This window comes from Xenopus laevis, chromosome 6S (genome assembly GCF_017654675.1).
Source record: "Xenopus laevis strain J_2021 chromosome 6S, Xenopus_laevis_v10.1, whole genome shotgun sequence".
Classification (NCBI taxonomy): Eukaryota; Metazoa; Chordata; class Amphibia; order Anura; family Pipidae; genus Xenopus; species Xenopus laevis.
This window is the reverse complement of record NC_054382.1, coordinates 93,357,199-93,377,747: the sequence shown is the minus strand read 5'-3', so window position 1 is coordinate 93,377,747 and position 20,549 is coordinate 93,357,199. Positions and strand designations below refer to the sequence as shown.

Genomic DNA, 20,549 nt, shown 5'->3' with positions numbered 1-20,549 from the left:
GCACAGAATTCTAAGCTTTGTTATGGTTTTGAGCTGTGTGCGGTGTAATTCCAGGTATACTGGAAGACCCACATTTGTCCACAGACCCTTGGCCGCTACTAAACACTTTAATCCCTAGGGAAAAGCTGCTAGTAAGTTAATGGATGGCAGTCAGGGCTGCCATCACGGGTTGCTGGATATATTCTGGCAGGGGGCCACCAAGAGACTCCAAATTGGAAATGTAGGTCACTTGGTGGTTAGAATTGTGGTGAGAGGACAGGACATGAATGGATTTTTGGTTTGGTGCTTGTTGAGGCATTTCCCTTTTCCTTGGGTCCCTTTATATGGATTGGCAGGGTCTACAACCCAGGGGGCCCAGGTGACTGGTACGCTATTAATTAGGGCAGACTGGAGGGGGGCTCCTTGATTACTGGTGGTGGTCCTGTTGGCATTGGTGCAATTTAATTGGTGATACACTCTTTAACTATCAGCTGACACTAATCACATATATGGAGGGGCAGTTTTTAAGAGGCTTAATATTCCAGATGAATATTTACTCTCACATTTATCAGTTTGAATTGTGAAGCATGATGGGAATGTGCATGGCAGCCATTTGGAAAAGTGCTAGGTTTGCATGTATCTGACGCAGAACTGTAAATACAGGGCTTCGATCCATAATCATGGAGCCCAATACTACTCCATTAGCAGGGCCCTTCCCCCAGGGTATTATTGGTCCCTTGTGTAGTGGGCCCTGCCAACAAGTAAAACATGGCTCCAATAAAAAAAATGCCCCTTGCATGCATGGTCACACCCCCGATCCACACCTGAACATGCTAATCACCCAGACACCGCCCACTTTGACAAGCCCTGCGCCTTTTACAGTCTGTTGATCGCACCTTTCTATCAGGGACCCTCTCTGTCACAAGACCCCTGACTGCAGTATTCCCTTATGGAAAATGTTTACATAATTATAGTAAGCACTCAGTACAGTGATTCTTAGCTGGGCCCCAAAAATAGTCAGTCACCATTATTCTCCTGCATGCAGTAAACAACAGCAATGACTGTGCATAACTAATTCTGCTGATGATATGCCAACTATATAAGATACGCATTACCTACACTAGAAAAATATGAGGGGCGCTACACCAGTGCATGACATGAGAAATCCCTGATTCGATGGAGAAACAATTGCAGCCCATGCATTCCCACACTTTTTTTATGCATACCATGGCATTAAACAACAGATGGCTTAATTAATGGAAGCATGCATGGTGTCAGGTTCCCACATCAAATCAGCAATACTAAGAGTCATAACTGAAGGCTCCTCTCTAGTAGATATATAGCATTGTATAAAATGACTATGTAATATCCTGAAATCCTACATTTCATGTAGTTTACATTCAAGGACTCTTTAAGTTTTAAAGCCCCAAATGGAAATGAAAAACCCATATGGCGCAACCTGAACCTCTTTTACAGCTCCTGTGACCTACAGAGTGTGTCAGGGGTTGCTGGGAGTTAGCGTGTACAATTTTAGGAGCACAGAATTGACCAGGGCCACCATTAGGGGGACACAGGTGTGATAGTAGTACCGGGCACGGGCGATTTCTGCTTCTCAGGGAGGCCAAGCCATGCTGCAGAAGAAGCGACAACGGAGAAGAGCGAAGTAGCAGTGATGGAAAAGAACAAAGAAGCCAAGATGGCCCTGGTGTTGGTATCCAATGACACTGAACACAGAAGTTAAAGCTCAGACAGTAGCTTCATGTGAAACAACAGGCAACACTCATTTGATCCTGTATATGTTATGCTAATAGTAGATTAGCTTTATGTTTAGGTGACATTAATGGGAACTAGTAAACCATACCAATTTAGATTCCTCTGCAGAGCACTGGTTGTCATTTACTATAAACACTGTGTATGAGGGACCTGACCCATTCTTAACACCCCACCCACCTTGCTGGGTTAAAATTCCATTATCCCCAGCTTCTTATCACTGCTTAGCTCTGTAGCACAGCCTTAGGGAGCTGACACATGGGGCATTTCATTGCCTGGCGGGAAGTAGCGTTGCCATCTTCTATGTAGTCTGGGCAGGGGGTGGACAGATGACATCAGCGGTGGGGAGGGTGACAGCCTGGAGTTCTGCCCGTGGTGTAGGGGGTGGCGTTATGATGTGGCGATCGTCAATTGGCGGATTTTGTAATTTGGAAACCTGGAGAGGCATTTTTCACCCAGACAGCCCTTCTGAAATCCAGGCGGCAACCCTAGCGGAAAACCATGTCTCCAACGGGAAATTAAGCATTCCACAATGCCTGCCCCTTCACATTATTGCATAATTGCTTTAAAACTCCTCCTTCCACAATTACCAGGGCCTTAAAGGAGAAGGAAAGGCATTATCACTGGGAGCATAAACCGCCAGTGATTATAATCAGATACCTGAGATCCCGGGTCGGTGCTCCTGTTCACTGAAAAGAGCTCCAGCCCATGGTACTACTGTACGAGCCTCACACCACAATCTTCTTCATAGATCCTTTCTCTGTTTTGAGTGTAATGCACAATAGAATTAAAAATTTCCTTGGAACAAACAGTTTTTTTTCACTCCGTGCATTCATAGCTTCACAGAGGATCCCAGAAAAGGAAGAAGATTGACACCTACCAGCTTAAAGCAAACGTAACATTTGTCTGTTTCTCCTGGGGACTAAGGTCAGGTGGACATCCAATCTGTGCAATGGAAGCGGCAGTGAGTATATATCCGGCAGCAGTGGTGGCAGTGGGAAGGATTGACAGAGTGAGATGTGGCATCCAGTGAGAAGCGGAAGGTGTAGATAGTGAGTGGGCAGTGCTTTGGGCACAGTTGCATCTTGGTCCAGCTCTGCCAAAATGTAAGACACCTCCCGGTAAATCCTGGTTTCCTTTAAATGGTGCCCAGTTGCCATTGCCAGTGTCTGCCATCGTCATTAAAAATAGAACCTTAGATTCCAAAATTATCTCATCCCCTCAGAAATATTGAGTTGCCAAATAATTGCCAAAAAACTTTTATTCCAAAATTTAAAAACCCAAACTTATTTTGGGTAGGGTGAGTAACAGCTGAAAATGGAGTTAAGATATTTGGGAATTTGGTGTTGGATGATGTTCTGCTGTAAACATAAATTTTAGTGCACTTTTCCAAATCCTCCCTTAGTTCTCTTTGGAACATACCTCTGCTCTCACTAAATCCTGCCAGAGTCTTTCCTACCAAGCAGCAGTCCCACGTTCCAGCTCCTGCTATTGTACTACCAATTGAATTTAGCAGTGCAGAGCATAAGCCAACCCAGAGTTGTTACATTCATGGACAGTGGAGTAACAAGAGTTCACGGAGCCCCCTTGCAGATAAACATGACGGGTCCACTCCGCCTAATAAAGTATACTCAGGATTGTACTTCTCAACACGTAAAAAAAAAAGTACATAAGGTGAAATAATGATCTTCTGGGCAGTAACGTAACTAAGCAGTGTCTGGGTGCAGGCTGGCCCCCCACCACCCTCCGGAAGCGATTTTCCGGAGGGTGGCACAAAGTGCACCAGAAGTGGCCCCCACTGAGTCAAGAAATATTGTGGCCTTAAGCATTGACACCTGCATTTCATGCCAGAAAGATCACTGCAAAAATGACCAATGACAACTCCAGTAACCCCAAGTTTGCTAGTTAGATCACTGCAGAAGTGACCAATGAGCAATTATATTAACCCCATACTTGCCACTAAGATCACTGCAGAAATGGCCATAAGAACTGCATTGACCCAAGACTTGCCAGAAAGATTTCTGGGAAAACGGGCCAGTGAGAACTCCATTGACCCCAGGCTTGCCAGTAAGTTCACTGCAGAATTGGCCATTGCACACATTACAGTCAACCGGGGAACTGTGAGAAGGCCAGGGGCTATAGGGGCCTTATTTAAACCACTGTTCATGGCCATAAATGCAAAAACAGCTTACAAGCCACCTTATCCAGGCGAGCTTGAACATAATCCCAGTGGTGCAAAAATATGTTCCTTATTTGTTGTCTTAAATGGGAGCACAAATGCAGCAGTAACCCCAAGATAGTGGGACAGTGGTGTAAACAAGGCCCTCCCACTATGGCATGCACTGCCAGATTTTTTTTTTACTGTTTTTGTCAAGCAGAGAAAACACAAGACAGTGTTGGGCAGCATTTATGGTATTCTACTTGTGTAACGTAATGCTTTCAATCTATCATTAATGCAGTGATCCTACTGGCATACCTGGGGTCTATGGAGTTCTCATTGGCCATTCCTGCAATGATCTTACTGGTGAGTTTGGGGTTAATGGAGTTCTCATCGGCCATTCCTGTAGTGATTTCACTGGCAAGTCTGGGGTTAATAGAGTGCTCATTGACCATTCCTGCAGTGATCTTATGGATAAGTTTGGGGTTAATGGAGTTCTCATCGGCCATTTCCGCGGTGATCTTACTGGTGGGGTTAATTGAGTTTTCATTGACCAATTCTGCAGTGATCTTACTGGCATGAAATGCAGGTGCCTTGTGCCGTGGAATGCTTGGGGCCACAATATGTCATGAAATGGTGGGGGGCACTTTGTCCTCTGCTGCACTTTGTGCAGTCATTCCAAACATGGAAAAGGGTAAATTTTTGTATAATGGGCATGGTATTTAGAGGTGGACATGTAAATATTTTCCCCATGCATAAATCATTTCACTCTACTTTTTTTACATGTTGGGACATTTAATTCTGCCAGCCAGAGAGTATCTTATTAGACTTCTGAAGGGGAAGGGGCCCCTTGTGTGTCTGCAGGGGGGTCCCACTAACCTCTATTTATGCCACTGCAGCAGGCGCAGGAGTCTCCCCTCAGCACTGGTTGTGCCCAAGTCTGGCAGCTCATCTGCTCTAGTGACCTCATGCAGGACTCGGGGGAGGAGGAGGAGAAGGGGAGTGGAAAGGAAGGCTGAAGCAGAGCACAGAGCTCTTACTGGGATAGTGTGGAATCTCTGGACATAGGGAGGAACTCTCTAACTGATCTCATGAACTCCCTTCCATCTGCCTGGAGACAGACTTCCATCTGAACTTCACAAGCCATCTCCACTGACACCTCACATTCCTTGAACACCCAGCCTGAGCTGTACCACTCTGCAACTGCCAGTATTTATTCTCTAACCACTGAATGGTTCCTCATCCTTGGACTCTTTTTGGGGTTTTTTTATAGAGGAACTTTGTGTTCCTGTTCTTCTGTTGGGTCCTGAGAGAGTTACGTGCAACATTGAGAGATGATCCCGTTCCCTGCTCCTCGCTCCTGGGCTCCTCTCGTGGCGCTGCTGTGTGCATGTCTCGTGCTGAGCGGGGCCACACCGCATCTCACCTACCAGCGTCCCGGCCAGAAGGGCAAGTAAGTAGCACTGACATATATGTATTTATGGGCTGAACTAGTCTTTATGTATATGCATGCATGGGCATGTTCCAAAGCTTCTGTATGGGAGACCCCAATTCCCTACGTATCTAACTTGTGACCCTGCTGCTGGGGGAATTTGGGCAAAATGAGTTGTAGCTGGAGGGCCCCAGTTATCTGTAATAATCCTATAGAGCAGCTAATATTACATTAGTACAAGTGAGCAGTTAAAGCTTATACTTTCCACATTTTCCAGTCTTTTCTCCTCCTTTATAAAGGGAATTTGGACCCTAAAATACTATTTTGCCTAATGAAAAAAAAATATTTCATAGTAACTTGCCTATATATATTCATTACCAATGTTCCAAAAGTTTTACAGAAGCCTGTCCTACCCCCTACCCTGGTGTTTCTGACTCCAGAGATAATGTAGGAACACGTTTGCTGCTTCACAGATCGGCTTCTGCTACACTGTTTTAAAAATCACAACCACGAAGGGAGAGAAGAGAAGAGAAGAGGACAGAGAAATACTGCTTTCAATAGCACTTCTTGTACTTACAAATAACCTTGTGTTATTTGTGTGTGGGGGGGGTTATATCTCCTTTAATAATCACATTACTTTTCCCGGAGTTCATTTAGGAGAGGGATGTATCACTGTGATTTTCTCAGCTCAGACTTTTCCTCACATTGGCCCATTGAGGCATTATCTTATGGGTGGGTCCTGAAAGCAGATGTGTTCCTATTCATTTCCTTGCAGAATTCTGCTAAGACTAAAAGTACTAAGTGTTGTACAGTTGTTTGTGGGAATAACGAGGCAAATGGGCAAACCGTGAATACAATACAGTTATTGTGTGGGTTTACTGAATATAAGACCACACACACACACACACATGCGTAAGGTTAATGTGTGAGATCAAGATGTTAATAGTTAACTCTTTCAGCCCTGTATCTTGTAGAAGACTGGTCAGCGCTGCAGCCCTAGACAAGTCGGAGTTGGTGGTGGGATGTATGACCTCAAGATGCTAATTGGACTGAATGAAATTTGGCAGGTAAAAACGACATGACTTCCGATGCGACGCGACTGACTGGTGTGGACGCAGAAAGCAGCGTCAGAGTTGTTACCTCCGACTTTTCATTTAGTCCAATTATATCTTGACGCATCTGACTCCATCCGACTTGTCGCGTGCGTTTTGTCGGCGGGCATCGATCCAACGAAAAACACTTGTGGCGTTCTTCCCTTAGTCTTCCGACTTAGCAGCTGCAATGAATATATACTTTGTTTATAGAGTCAATAATGGTGGGTTTTGCTCTTTTATGGCAGGGGCACATGGGCAGATTCAGGGAGATTTAGTCGCCTGGCGACTAATCGCCTCTTCTTCGGGGCGACAATCTCCCCGAACTGCCTTCCCCTACCTTGCTGCCGGCTATAATGAGAAAATGCCAGCGCAATGGCACTCGTGACGCTTCAATTTCCAAAGGAAACTTCAGGCGACTTTGGAAAACGAAGCGTCGCAAGTGCATTGCCGTAGGCGATTTTTCATTTTAGCTGGCGGAAGGCAGGGGAGATTGTCACCCCAAAGAAGAGGCGATTAGTCGCCAGGCGACTAAATCTCCCCGAATCTGCCTGTGTGTGCCCCTGCCCTTATAGAAACAAGGAATGACAGGAGCTAGAGTAGCGAACTCAATAGCAACTTTGCTAATCACAAGGCTGTTATCTGCTCTGATTGTCTTATTAGGCACCAATTACAAAATTATTCGTCAGGTCAGGGGCACTTAATATGTACAGACTGGAATGAACAACTATACCCAAACTATAGCAGCCTTACACAATATGATGCTTCAGTCTAAGTGTGCCAAGGTTATAAGTACACTTTAACATATTACAGTAGAACCCTGCTCAGCGGCATAACTAGAGTTCGCCGGGCCCCCCTGCAAAAAAATCTTTAGAGGGGCCCAGTGCACTCCGATCCTCATCCTCCCACCCACTCCCCGGCCTGGACTCCACCAACTCCCCCCCTAGAATCCACCCACTATCCGCCCAATGCCTAGTCGCTCTGCTTCTCCGCAGTAGGTAAGATAGCGGCTGGAGAAGGGCGAATTCTTGTTGAGGAAGCAGACCCCCACAGTCCGGGCCCCTCTGCAACTGCGGAGTCTGCTTCCACTGATCCTGCTTTTCTGTTTCCCCGTTTTTCCCAATTTTACCTTAAACTTTTAATCCATGTGACTTGCCCCATAACAAACAATGAAAAGCATTTTTAGGCGAGGGCTTACAAGGTGATCTTCCCTGTTCAAAATGCTGAACTTACCCTTTCTCAATGCACTGATGGCACCCCATCAGCCTGTCAGTGCACACACAGAGCAGATTTCAGTATGGAAACCCAAAAGTATGTATTTTCATTGAATTCAGTGCTGTACCATTACCCCTAACCTAGAGTTAGAGGTGGAATTTGTTTTTAAGGAATGCATAACTGGATGATGATCATGCTAATGATAAGGGGTAAATGAATGTCTCTGCTTCTTATTCCCCTGTTAAGAGCCTGCAGCTGAGTGACAATATCAGTTGCTTTCTTTTTATATGAGTGCAGTTTATTTTAAACCCCTTATCTTTGGGATTATCCATAGTTAAACACCTGAATGGTGCCTGTGCAAACGCTGAGCCTAGTGCTGAGCAGTTAGTTGTAAGAGATTATTGACTTTCACAGAGGGAGTCGGTTTGTACTGTTACTTGATCCCTGTTTCCTCTGCTACTGCTGTCAGAGAGACGCTGTGTGTTTATATGAAGCCTAAAATATGGTTTCCAAGTTAAGAGCAGAGACACACAATCAGATTCGGGGAGATTAGTCGCCCGGCGACAAATCTCCTCTTCTTCAGGGCAACTAATCTCCCCGAACTACCTTTCCCTGCCTAGAATGAAAATTGCCATCGGGCTGGCAACCGAATAATTTTGTTTTCCAAAGTCGCCCGAAGTTTCTTAGTGAGGCAACTTTGGGTGACTTCGAAGCGCTCTGAGTGCCATCCCGCTGGCGATTTTCATTCTAGGCAGGGGAAGGCAGTTCGGGAGATTAGTCGCCCCGAAGAAGAGGAGATTTGTCGTCGGGCGACTAATCTCCTCGAATCTGACCGTGTGTCTCTGCCCTTATGAACCAAACTAAAACGCTTACAGATAATTCCACTCAGTTCCTACTACTGCATCATACTCTAACATTTTTTAGTGTATAAACAATAAAAAGATAAATATACCCTCTTTATAAAACCTGATTATTTTGAAAAAAGGCAGAGGAGCTGGGATGTAAAGCTTTTCAAAACTAAACTTCATTTTTATGCTATTGCTTCCAACACCAGTGACATAATCAAATAATGGCATTCTGCCCCAAAAAGGCTGTTTAGACTAAAGAAAGCCACGGGTGGAATGTGAGATGAAAACCGAAAGACTGATATTTGTTTGGATGAAAGATAAATACACACATGCAATTTGCTTTGAAACTGCCTGATTAGTTGGCATAATCCTTATCTGTGCAGATGTATTTGGCAGGTTAATTACACAGTAGAGAGAGAGGTACAAGCGCTCTGGAAATCATTGCTTTTATGTGGCCCTGTCTGTGTGAGTCTATACAAGGGCAACAGCTTTTTACCTTCCTTTGAAGAGTCCCCTTTTTTGTGGCCATGGTTCTTGCATGATTAGAATGCCTTCATCTCCATTGTGTGCCATTAAGAGTGCGGCTAATTGGTTTTGTTCTCTGCAGGAACTGGTGCGCCTACATTGTGAATAAGAATGTCAGCTGCACGGTCATAGATGGGACGGAGAGCTTTATGCAGCCTCAGTACAGATGTGCCTGGAATCAGATCCACTGTCAGCCAACAATGGTGTAAGTACAAAAGGAGTCAATGGGTGGAGGAGTGAAGCTGCCAAGCCTGGAAATGACTTGATTGCCAGTACTAATGGCTAAATAGGTCCCTTGTAGACTTTAAAATAATGCAATGACCTGTCCTGTCCTGTAGCAGTGGGGTATTTTAGACCTTTAGGCTAGGGCCAGACAATATGGATTCTCCGCAAGCAGAGAATCCATTGCCCCGCTGCTCTCCCTCTTCTGCAGGCAGATTTTGGCGCGAAATGCAAATTGCGTCTGTCTAGTGGAGATGATGCATCTGGGTGCAGACAGAGCAGGAGCAGAGCGTCTGGGGAGCCAATGCAGGCCGAGAACCGCAATTGTCTGGTCCTAGCCCCCTCCCCCCACAAAAAAACTTCAGGAGGGTCCAGTGCACTGCAGCTCCTACTTGACCTACTCAATCACATCCCCCCTTCTCAATCCGCTTGCATTGGAATAGGTAAGAGAGCAGCTGGGAATGGGGGATTTTTCTACACTAAGCAGACCCCGTGTTCTGGGCCCCCCTGTTCCCCCAATTGCTTCTTCTATAGTTATGTAACTGCTGCTGCTAAAGGGCTGGGGCTTCTCTATAAAGGTTTGGGGTTTAAGGGGAAACAGGGCTATGGTTATGATTCCTGATGAGAACCCTGGCTGGAAAGTGCAAATAAGGGTTTTGGTTTTTGAGGAAACATAAAAACAACACATAATTAACTTTTAAATGTATCGTATATAAGGTATAATACATTCTATATTTAGAGGTGTATGATGCAATGGTAAATGACGCTGTAAATGACTGCTTAATGTGCGCCATGAAGTGTAAGTGCCTAGGACCTCAGCAAGCCAAATATACATCGGACTGGGGGCCCGGGGCCCACCGAAACTTCTGTCTTGTGGCCCCCAGCATGCCCCTGTCACAGCACGCTTTGCGCAGGAAGAGGGTATGGGCCACGAGGGCCTGGGCCCACTGGGATTTTTCCTAATGTCCCAGTCCGAATCTGCAAATATACGGCATATTGAAATAAGAGTTGCATAATGCAAACCGAAAAAGCTGGCCATGGATGCAAAGATCCGATCGTTCGAATCCCCGAACGATCGGACTTATCAGACTTCCACATCTCCCGACCTGCCACTAAACTTTCAGATCAAATAAAGTAGAAAAAGAACAGATCAGTCGATGTTCTGCCCCTATAGCAATCGTACAAGTTATGTCCGATAAATGCTGGTGACAGTCTCCAACTGAAGATCGTCAGATCGGCAATACACACAGAGATATTATGGTACGACAGATGTCGGGACACTCCACACACGATCCGGAAATCGTTCGAATCGAGGATCTTTGCGTCTATGGCCAGCTTTAGGCTTTCTGTGCCTTCCTGGTGAAAGGTGAATGCAAAGCCCAATCCAAGTAGACTGGTTTTAGCCATGAGGGTTTTAGCTGATTCTCCTCTACATAAATCCATAGAGATTGTCACATTTTCTGATTTTCTTTGGTGAAATTGAGCATATAACTAACTTTAAATAATAAGTTTAGCATAAGGAGGACACACATTGTGGCCAAAGCTCCATCTCTTTTTTATGTCTAAGAACCAATTCCATAGGAAGGAGCATCACAATTTGCCTCCATTTATATGGAAATGTCAGTTTACCATTGAGCCCAGTTACAGCCATACTGTCCAACTCGCTTCTATAGATGTCTTCCCCAGCATGGGGGTGTCCTTTGTGTGAAACCGCAGTCATCTTGTACTGATACACTTTAACAAATATAACACTAGCTTTAAGACATTTAACTGAGGCCCAGCGGTAGAGCACCAGCTTGAAGGATTTCCATGAAAATGGGAATCTTTTTACAAAATGTAGCGTTCTTTCCTGGGACTCTGTTTTGCAGTATTGTTAAAAGGAAGCAATGTCATTCCTGACATTTTACCGTTTGAAAAGAACCAGTTTGGGGTATACAACTGAACAACACAGCAGTCTGCAGTATGTTTCTAATCACCGCTATTTTGCGTCTACAACTTCAATAGTATAGCTGTCCTCAATCCATTCTGGCCCCGTGACATAACTACTGGTTGTACTGGGGGTGTAATTACACTAAACTAGCTATAGGTTTGAACCTTAAGGTGGCCATACATGGAGAGATCCACTCCTTTGGCGATCTCGCCAAACGAGCGGATCTCTACCCGATATGCCCACCTTGAGGTGGGCAATATCGGGCTGATCTGATTGTGGGCCCTAGTGCCCAATGATTGGATCCTAATGATGAGTAACGGGCGGTCGGATCGCTGGACCGCATCAACGAACAGATGCGGCCGCGATCCGACGGGATTTTTAGTCCCGTCCAATCGACATCTGGCTGACTTTCGGCCAGATATCAATCGGGGAAGCCCGTTTATCGGCCCGTGTATGGCCACCTTTAGGGCAATGGCACATAGACAGTAGTCTTGTTGTCTACTCTTAAACTCCTCCAGGAGATTCCAGGGGTTGAAACCCTGAAAGTATATATAGGGTTGTGTGTATATACGACTATTTCATTATAACTGTATAAATATGTGTACTAAACTACTGTGGATCTTAAGATCCCAATAGCCTTGGATATTATGCTTGTCCAAAAAAATCATCCAAGCCCCTCTTAAAATCAGAATCAGCCATCACAACATCACCCGGCAGTGCATTCTACAACTTCACTGTCCTCACTGTGAAAAACCACCTACATTGCTGCAAATTAAGTTATTTTTCTCCAGTCTAAAAGGGTGGCCTCTGTGTTTTTTTTTTCTTTTGCTCTTTTCTATGTGAAAAAATATCCCCCACCATCTACCTATCCTCTAATCTACTTGCAAAGAGTAATAATGTGCCCTTCTAAGCACCTTTTCTCTGCAGAAAATAATATTGAAGTCTACTCTCATAGTTTAAATCTTCCATCCCTTTCACCAGTTTAGTTGCACTCTCACCAGCTCATTAATATCTTAATTAAGGACTGGAACCCAAAGCTACACTGCATACTCAATGGTTGTTATCCACCCTCCATTAGCATTTATGCAATTTCTGCCAAAGTGTCTTGCACTTATTAACCATGAACTTGCCAATTTTTTGCCTACTTCTCCAATTTTGTAAAGTCGTTGTACAAAGAGGCAATAGGTTGGCATTCTGGAATGTAGTGATCTTCAGGCATCCAGCAAACCCAGACATTTCAGTCAGACTTCCAGATGCTGAAATGAGATTGATTGTTCCAGAAAACATGTTTCTACTGCTCCAGATTTCAGTATTGGTGATCTTTACACCAGTACAACTGACACTTGGCACTGGACATGGTGATGCTAGACCTGCGTAAAGCTGCTCATAAAACCCCCCATGCTTCCAATAAATGGGTTGCTTCCAGAGACAGCGAGTGTTTTCTAGCTAAAGACCTATCATTTTACAAGGAGTGGCTGCATACTTTTGACCACATAATGTAGATATACAGTAGCTCATAGAGAACAGCAGATTAATACTTGGAGTTTGCTTAGTTTGAATGTAGTGGGGAATAATATAAAATTGATACAGACACTACTTAACTACTAGCAGAGCTGGAGCGAAAAGGGCCCCCCCTCTTTTGTGGATAGAATATTTAGTGTATAACTCCAAAACTGATTATCTGCATAGGGTTTATTTTGACTGATGATTGGAAAGTCAGGATTTGTGTTTGGACAACCATTATGTTATCTGATTGAACTACATGACAGTAGCCTCAGAAAAAGCCCTGCACAGAATAGATATGGCCAGCTGAAATATACTCCGCTCCCCCTGTTTTGACAAAAGCTTGCTCAACTGCACTCATGCAGAAAAGGTGCAGAAACACTATTTGAACTTCCAAAAATGTATGAAAATGTATATAAACCTCTCCCTCGTGTTGTTCCATTGTTCAATGATTCATTCTGGGACTTTGAAGTTGCTTCCTGTGCTCCATCCCACTAATGGAAATCAAAGTCGTTTCAAGCCAAAATCCATCAGTTAATAATAGAGTACGGTGATGGAGGTGTTGAATTAGCCAAAGGGGTATTGGGGTACCCATTAATTATGGTTTATGATGATTGTGGTTTCCTTTAAATCTGCAGAATCACATATGTCTGTGCCCAAAAATGTATATATATATATATATATATTTCTGAAGCTTCAGGTTTAAGTATAGCAAAGTATAGCTTTAAAGTATAGCAGTATATATATTGCAGAATATTAGGCATAGGATCCATTATCTGGATACCCATTATCCAGAAATCTCCAAATTATGGAAAGGGTGCCCAGTAGACTCCATTTTATTCAAATACATTTTTTTAAAAATGGTTCTCATTTTCTCTGTATTAATTAAACAGGATCAAGTACAATGTACTAACTATGATTTCTTTATATCTCATTTATAACAGAAGCCAGATGGCTAATGTTGTGTAGCAATACTCAATGGTGGTGTTTTTATGTAATCCCACTAGATGCCACATCTACCATGAATATTTCCAGCTAACACCAGTCCATGAACTTGGTGTTAATTGTGAGCATAAAACGGCATTTACCGTAAATATAAATTAATAATTATATAAAAACTCAATATTTTGCAGGAAGCAAAGGGAAACATCACAACACTGTGCTGTTAAGAATAGTAAGTTTAACAGAGGGGGGAAATTTGTGATCACCGCTCCCCTTTAAGCACATGACTATACAGGCAAGCAGTCACGGTGGCACCATTAAAACAACTTGGGACTAATTAGTGAGAGCTGTCACAGTGCGGAGACCATTGGTTTTAATAATCATGTCAGTTGATGACCCAAACAGAAAGCTTATGCTAAACAGATCCAACTGAATATTTAACTGTGATGCAATGTTCTTATTTATAATTGTTTTTCCTAATTTTGTTCATTCTGTGTTGCTGTTACCATCTGGTACCAGTTAAAATCACGCAACCCAGTTTCCTACAGGGCTATGCATTATGTCCATGGATTCTCATGTGGATTCTCATGTGACAAGGAGAAGGAAATGACATGTTTAGAAACTGATTGCTTCCTCCAAACAATTACAAAAGAATCTGTCCATATGTCACAATGCACCTATTTTACTCTATAAGCCTATGAAATTGTGGCTTTGCTCCATAATTGCAATAAGTTATTTTACCTGTCCCCTAGTCGCCCATGTGCAGACGTGTGCTGTTCATAGTAGCGCATTTAAAAAATTAAAGTAATTACTATGTATTTAAAGGGTGGGCCACCTTGAAGTTAACATTTAGTATATTATGGAAAGGCTAAAAAAAAAGCAGTTTTTTAATTGGCCTTAATTTTTTTTTATAGTTTTTGAATTATTTGCTGCCTTCTTCTGACTCTTTCCAGCTTTGAAATTGGGGTCACTGACCCCACCTAAAAAACAAATGCTTAGAAAGGCTACATATCTATTGTTATTGCTATATTTTATATAGGGAAAAGGAAGAATAGGCATGCACTCCTCTGACAACCAACCTGGTGTGTTGCAGGAGTGCGTGCCTATTCTTCCTTTTCCTTGCATCTCACCCAAGCTATGGGTTCGGGGTGCTGCACCCCGTCCACCTGTTCTCATCGGTGAGTGCGAACAATGTTTATATTAATTAATCCTTGCATTTTGCTGAATAAAATATGTTTTTTACTTCAGTGCTGAAACAATAGAATTCTATAATTAGTTCTAAATCTCAAGGGGGAATTTGTCATGGGAATTTTTTTTTTTTTTTCAAAATGGATCAGTTAATAGTGCTGCTCCAGCAGAATTCTGCACTGAAATCCATTTCTCAAAAGAGCAAACAGATTTTTTTATATTCAATTTTGAAATCTGACATGGGGCTAGACATATTGTCAATTTCCCAGCTGCCCCAAGTCATGTGACTTGTGCTCTGATAAACTTCAATCACTCTTTACTGCTATACTGCAAGTTGGAGTGATATCACCCCCCTCCCTTTCCCCCTCTGCAGCCAAACAAAAGAACAATGGGAAGGTAACCAGATAGCAGCTCCCTAACACAAGATAACAGCTGCCTGGTAGATCTAAGAACAACACTCAAGAGTAAAAACCCATGTCCCACTGAGACTCCTTCAGTTACAGGAAAAACAGCAGCCTGCCATAAAGCATTTCTCTCCTAAAGTGCAGGCACAAGTCACATGACCAGGGGCAGCTGGAAAATTAACAAAATGTCTAGCCCCATGCCAGATTTCAAAATTGAATATAAAAAAATCTGTTTGCTCTTCTGAGAAATGGATTTCAGTGCAGACAAAAACATGTTTTCTGATGACAGGATCCCTTTAAATATACTGCTTCCTTAGGTATTGAGACCTCAGCTTTTGCAGCTCTTTGGGGTAGGTATGTACCACTTTGCACACTGGTTGGGAGGGATTCAGCCCTTTTTCCAGACACATTCGCTTCAATACAACTTCTGGTGTAGGATTTGTTATTCTGTAAAATGAGAGAATTGGGGAAGGGTCTGAATCATTGTATATTTCACTCTTCATCTTAAATTAGTGGAGAAGACAGCTGTTTTCCTTGGGTTAACTATGGTTTTTGGGAAAAGCCTAAAACTATCTGTGTCATGTAGGAGCAGATTGTTTTTTATTTTTACTATTCCTTTAAAGTCTAGTTTCCTGTTCCAAAGATTGTGTTGTAAACATGGAAAGTGGGACAACTATTAGCTACTAACATGTCTGAGTTATATTTCCCGCTAAAACCAGCCTTTTTAAAAGAAGCATGCGCTATATCTGTTTGTGCCATTTATTGAGAAAATATATGCAGAAAGGAGTATTGTTATTAGGTGCCATTAATCCTCCATTAGTCGGTCCTTATATTGATTCTGTTGCCCTTGGCAGATCATTGTGTATTACTTTGGGGCTTGGAATGTTTTCTTCATAATTCATTCATGTGTTTATGATAAGCAGAGTTATTTTGCTCCACAGTCCAAATCACAGTTGCTCAATCGTCGTTTGTGTTTTTCATTTATGAATATTCTGCTACTGCTTTTCTTCATTATTAGTTATTATTAGTTAGTGCTATTATGCATTTCACCATGTTGATCTCATTGCCATTCTTTATTCAGTGCTCTTTGACTTCTTGGATTTCATGTTAGAATTTGGCACTCTGGATTGTATTTCCTGGCATTCTAGAGGATGGAAATTTGCTTTTGGGTAAGATTTCGATATCGCTTCCATAGTGGGATTTTATGTATTCCACGCGGTTTTAGCTTTCACATTTTGGCATTTTTACCTTGTTAAGGTCATATGTTACTATGGATTCAAATATCTTTAGATACTATGTATGAATACTGAGTTTTTAATGTAATGTACAAGTGTTTCCCTGGAAGGAATTTGTCTTTTAAAGGTTGCCCTTTTCCTCCTTCAGTCTGATAGCACCAGCCAACTTTTAACATAATGATGGTTGCTTTCCCAGGCTGTGTAGGAGAACTGGCAGCACTTTGCACTTTAGGTGCCAGCTTTGGCATTGGTTGGGCAGCCAGGAGCTAGATAGTTTATTTTTTCTTTTGTAAAGATTGAGTTGTGGTTGGCTACCTACATGCTACTATGCTTCTGTATACCATTAAACTGACCATAAAGTGGTAACCTACAGTACATTCTATTGTTCCATTTGTTCAGGCTGTTGGCTCTTCTTCATTTTCATACCAACAACATTGTGCATTGGCTAATAAAACTGTCACCTCTGCAGACGATGTGCAATCCACCAGTATCACAGAATGGACCCCCAACCTTCCATGTATGTACAGATGGTTGGGCAGTATGGTTGAAATCAGCCAAAGCACCCATTACATCTGGGAATTTATGGTCAGCTGGTGTGAACTATATAGAGGAACTATAGATTTAGAGTACACTCAGTATCCCACTGGTTAGCTCTGCCCTCACTAGAATACTGAATCTTCCACAAATTTGGAGCTACTCCTACATGGTGATCAACTTCACACTGTCTTCAGGGGATGCAGCTTAGTTGGTGCTTTTAACTACAGTTATTTTATTGGCATTACATGATTAAGTTGCCCTCAACTCAACCCCCATAGGACTTTACTGTTATGCTACAAACATTTATGCTCTAAGCCCTCCCTACAAAGATGGTGGAATCACTGCTAGTTTGCTACCAGCCCTATAACCTTGCCTAATTTGTCCAGAGACCTCCTAAGCTCCCTTCTCTTTGTGGAGGCTGCTAATTGAGGGTATTATACTGGAGAATGAATAGTTATATATAGTTTTGGGCCAAAAAATTAGATTTGTTTTCCGAAGTCGTCCGAAGTTTTCCTTGTGAGGTAATTACGGGGCGACTTCTGAAAACGAAGCACTCCGATGAGGTGATTTTCATTTTAGTCGGCTGAAGGCAGGGGAAGGCAGATTACTTGCCTGTCGACTAATCTCCCCAAATCTGCCCATGTGGCCAGACCCTTAAACTGTGAGAAACTTTTAGCCTGTGTTGTTTAGGGAGTTGCTGAGAGTTATAGTGTAACTATAGCTATTAGCAGTTGCTAGTACACCCAAGGTCTGTATATTTTCTTTTTTTTTTATGATGGACTTCATGCATAAAACATTCCAAGGGAGCGGCATCTCCAACTTTATGCCTGGTTTTGGTAGGCATCAACAGGGAGACTACAGAAATGTATAAGAGAGCTGAGATTCAGTAATTGGTTTTGAGAAGCTGAATAGGATAGATGGATAGCAGATTTTTTCATGGTACATGGCACAAAGTCCTATTTGAGTCATTGTTACAGGGCAATTTACCTTCAAATCCAGACACTGAATGCAACAGAATCACAGGCATTCACATGGTCAGCACTTTTTTAGAATTCTGTGTATAGTATATATCTGTCGTTGATGAGGAATATGTAGGTGCTGTGCAGAATTCTATTTTAAAGACTGTCTGGAAATGTTCAGGGCAGGATAAGTGCAAGATTCTGCTTCTGCATTTAGCAAATATTGTAAATATGCCTCCTCCATATCAGGAAAGCCAGGATACGCAAACACTAATATGCACTCATAACTTTCTCATTAGCCATGGAAAACAGACATACACTTTATACACACTCACACATTCACACACACAATATTCTCACCAGTGACAGCAAACACATAATATTCACATAAGCCATGGAACGCCTGTATATTGTATTCCTTTACAGAGGCATATTTCTAAAAGTATGTATAACCCTAATTTGGTTACTGTATCTTTAAATAGCAACTTACCCTTGGCAACCCAAGGGCCCTGAGTCCCTTTTGTGTATGAAAAGTACCAGGAAATGGGAATTACAGGGCAGTGCCTCCACCTAGGCAACACTGAGGAACACACCTTAGGGGAATTCCACTAGGAATAATAAAACACACAGTTTGCAAATGAAAGAAATATAAACTTTATATAAACTGCAGTAAAAGTTGGGCAAACTAATACACCATGCACTCTTACACTGGGGACACTACCTAAATCACTATTAGGTACTTAACTGTTGCTCCAACACAGTCCTTTTTAATATCAAAGTCCCAATCATCGGGAAGGGGTTAATAACCACACAGTTCAAATGAAATGTCCCTTCCCAAGAGCTCTTATTCCCCAGGTAGCGCTATCATTTCCCAAAAGTACCTCTGCCTTTGGAATTTAGCAGCAGCTCCCACATTGCAGGTAAATACCCAAGACTTGTCTTCACTTTGGGGCCCCACGCTTGTATCCGTGCCAGTATTCTCCCTTGGGTGGCTCACTCACCAAGGTGCTCTCAGAGGAAATCACACTGGAGATTACAGGCAGCTCTGCAGCAGGATAAATCTCACCAGTGAAACCTTTCTCTTTCTGGGTCTCTAGCAGCTTGGCAGGGTACAGGCTGGGCTCAATCTGTACCTCCACAGATTCCACAGATTTAACAGCTTCTCTGTACTTACAGCTACTTGTGCTGGCTCTGTTCAGCTCTCTGGGAGACCCCGTACATTTGGCTCCAAAGTCAGGCATACCCTCTCTCCCAAGGATGCATTGGGGTGCCCAGCCAATCGGATCTCCCTCCAGCCTGTAACTGGGCTGGATGATGTCACAGGCAGAAAAACACGGGGATTCCTCTTGTCCCCTACATTTGGTTTTCATTTTGCAACTAAAGAGTATAAATTAAATTCTTATATATAAAGCTGTGACGTTGGGCTTAAAACAGGGTTTAACCTTCTGACATAAACTCCAGTGTAAAGGCACTGGCTGCAGTATTTGTAAACATGTATAGCAAGTTTAGCAAGTTTATTCCCTTCTCTGCTGGGAGAAATTGCTTAATTGGAACCGTTTTCCAGCTGCAGGTTGTAACATAGAGGCACAGCTTGGCAATGGCGGCTGCTACAGTATGTTCCCAAGCGGCGTAAACTGCCCACGATTTGCCACAAGGAAGTCGGTCAAGGACGTTAGGAAAGTTTTGAAAAATTTACTATTTTAATTTTATTCTGCTTTCTATTCTGCATTCCTTCTCATTAAAATAATGCAATGACGTGACCTCTTGTGCACGTCCAGTTAATGGAGATAAGTGCCTGTCTTTGCACACATTCCAGCAGCGACGTGTAATTATAGTGTCAGCCTAAGCTTGTAGAAGGGGATAACTTGCATGGGGTTTGGGTAATTTTCTGCGAAAGCAGCAAATATTGGTTTGTGAAAGAAAGATGCTAAGAGGGTCTAATTGCTTCCATATGAACACAATAAGGGAACAGTCGTAAATGGAAGGAACTTGCAGTTGTTTTACACGTGTAGCTTTCTCTTCATTTCATCCATTGGGACTGGCATGCCATTTATATGGAGTTAGTAGTCTATAGGCTTGCAGCTTGTGAATTGCTATTTCTCTGTCTTGTATATATTAAACGTTTCACTGTACAGAAAACATGATATACTGTAATAATTTTTACATATTTCACACAATTTTTCTAACTTTGATCCATGGTTGCCTATAATATAAATACATTTCCACTGGGTCATTGTGCCATGCAAACATTGGCTACAAGGGTTAATAATACGCATATTATTATAACAAAACAACGAAAATATAAGCACTTATGTTCAATAAACATAGGTCAGGCCAAACACCAAGTAGTAATTTCTAGCAACACAGTTATTGAAATGGCTCTATGCAATTGGTCAGTTAATAAAAAACATCGATATTTCCAAGTACAAAGAGGCAAAAGCAGAGACTGTCCTTTGCATTGGTCCCTGTTCTGTGCATTTAATTTAAAACCAATCTGTATTTAATCCAATCAATTTAAATCTGTACGGTGACATGTTTTTTTCCCTTATGAAAAATAGCTATGCATAAAGGGACAGTTTAATAAAATCGCCAAAGCCTCAATAGTCAAGAA

At 42.6% G+C, this 20,549-nt stretch overlaps 1 protein-coding gene across 4 annotated transcripts in view; it reads left to right on the top strand.

Annotated features, from left to right (window-relative positions):
• The window catches only part of emilin2.S (elastin microfibril interfacer 2 S homeolog), a 79,401-nt gene that overhangs the window by 13,076 nt on the left and 45,776 nt on the right, over positions 1–20,549 (top strand). For 2 of the 4 annotated variants that reach the window (XM_018268525.2, XM_018268524.2), the window contains exons 1-2: positions 4,926–5,360; positions 9,101–9,223. In XM_018268525.2, the coding sequence (XP_018124014.1) occupies positions 5,242–5,360; positions 9,101–9,223 (242 nt within the window). In that variant the 5' untranslated portion in view covers positions 4,926–5,241. 4 annotated transcript variants of the gene reach the window in all.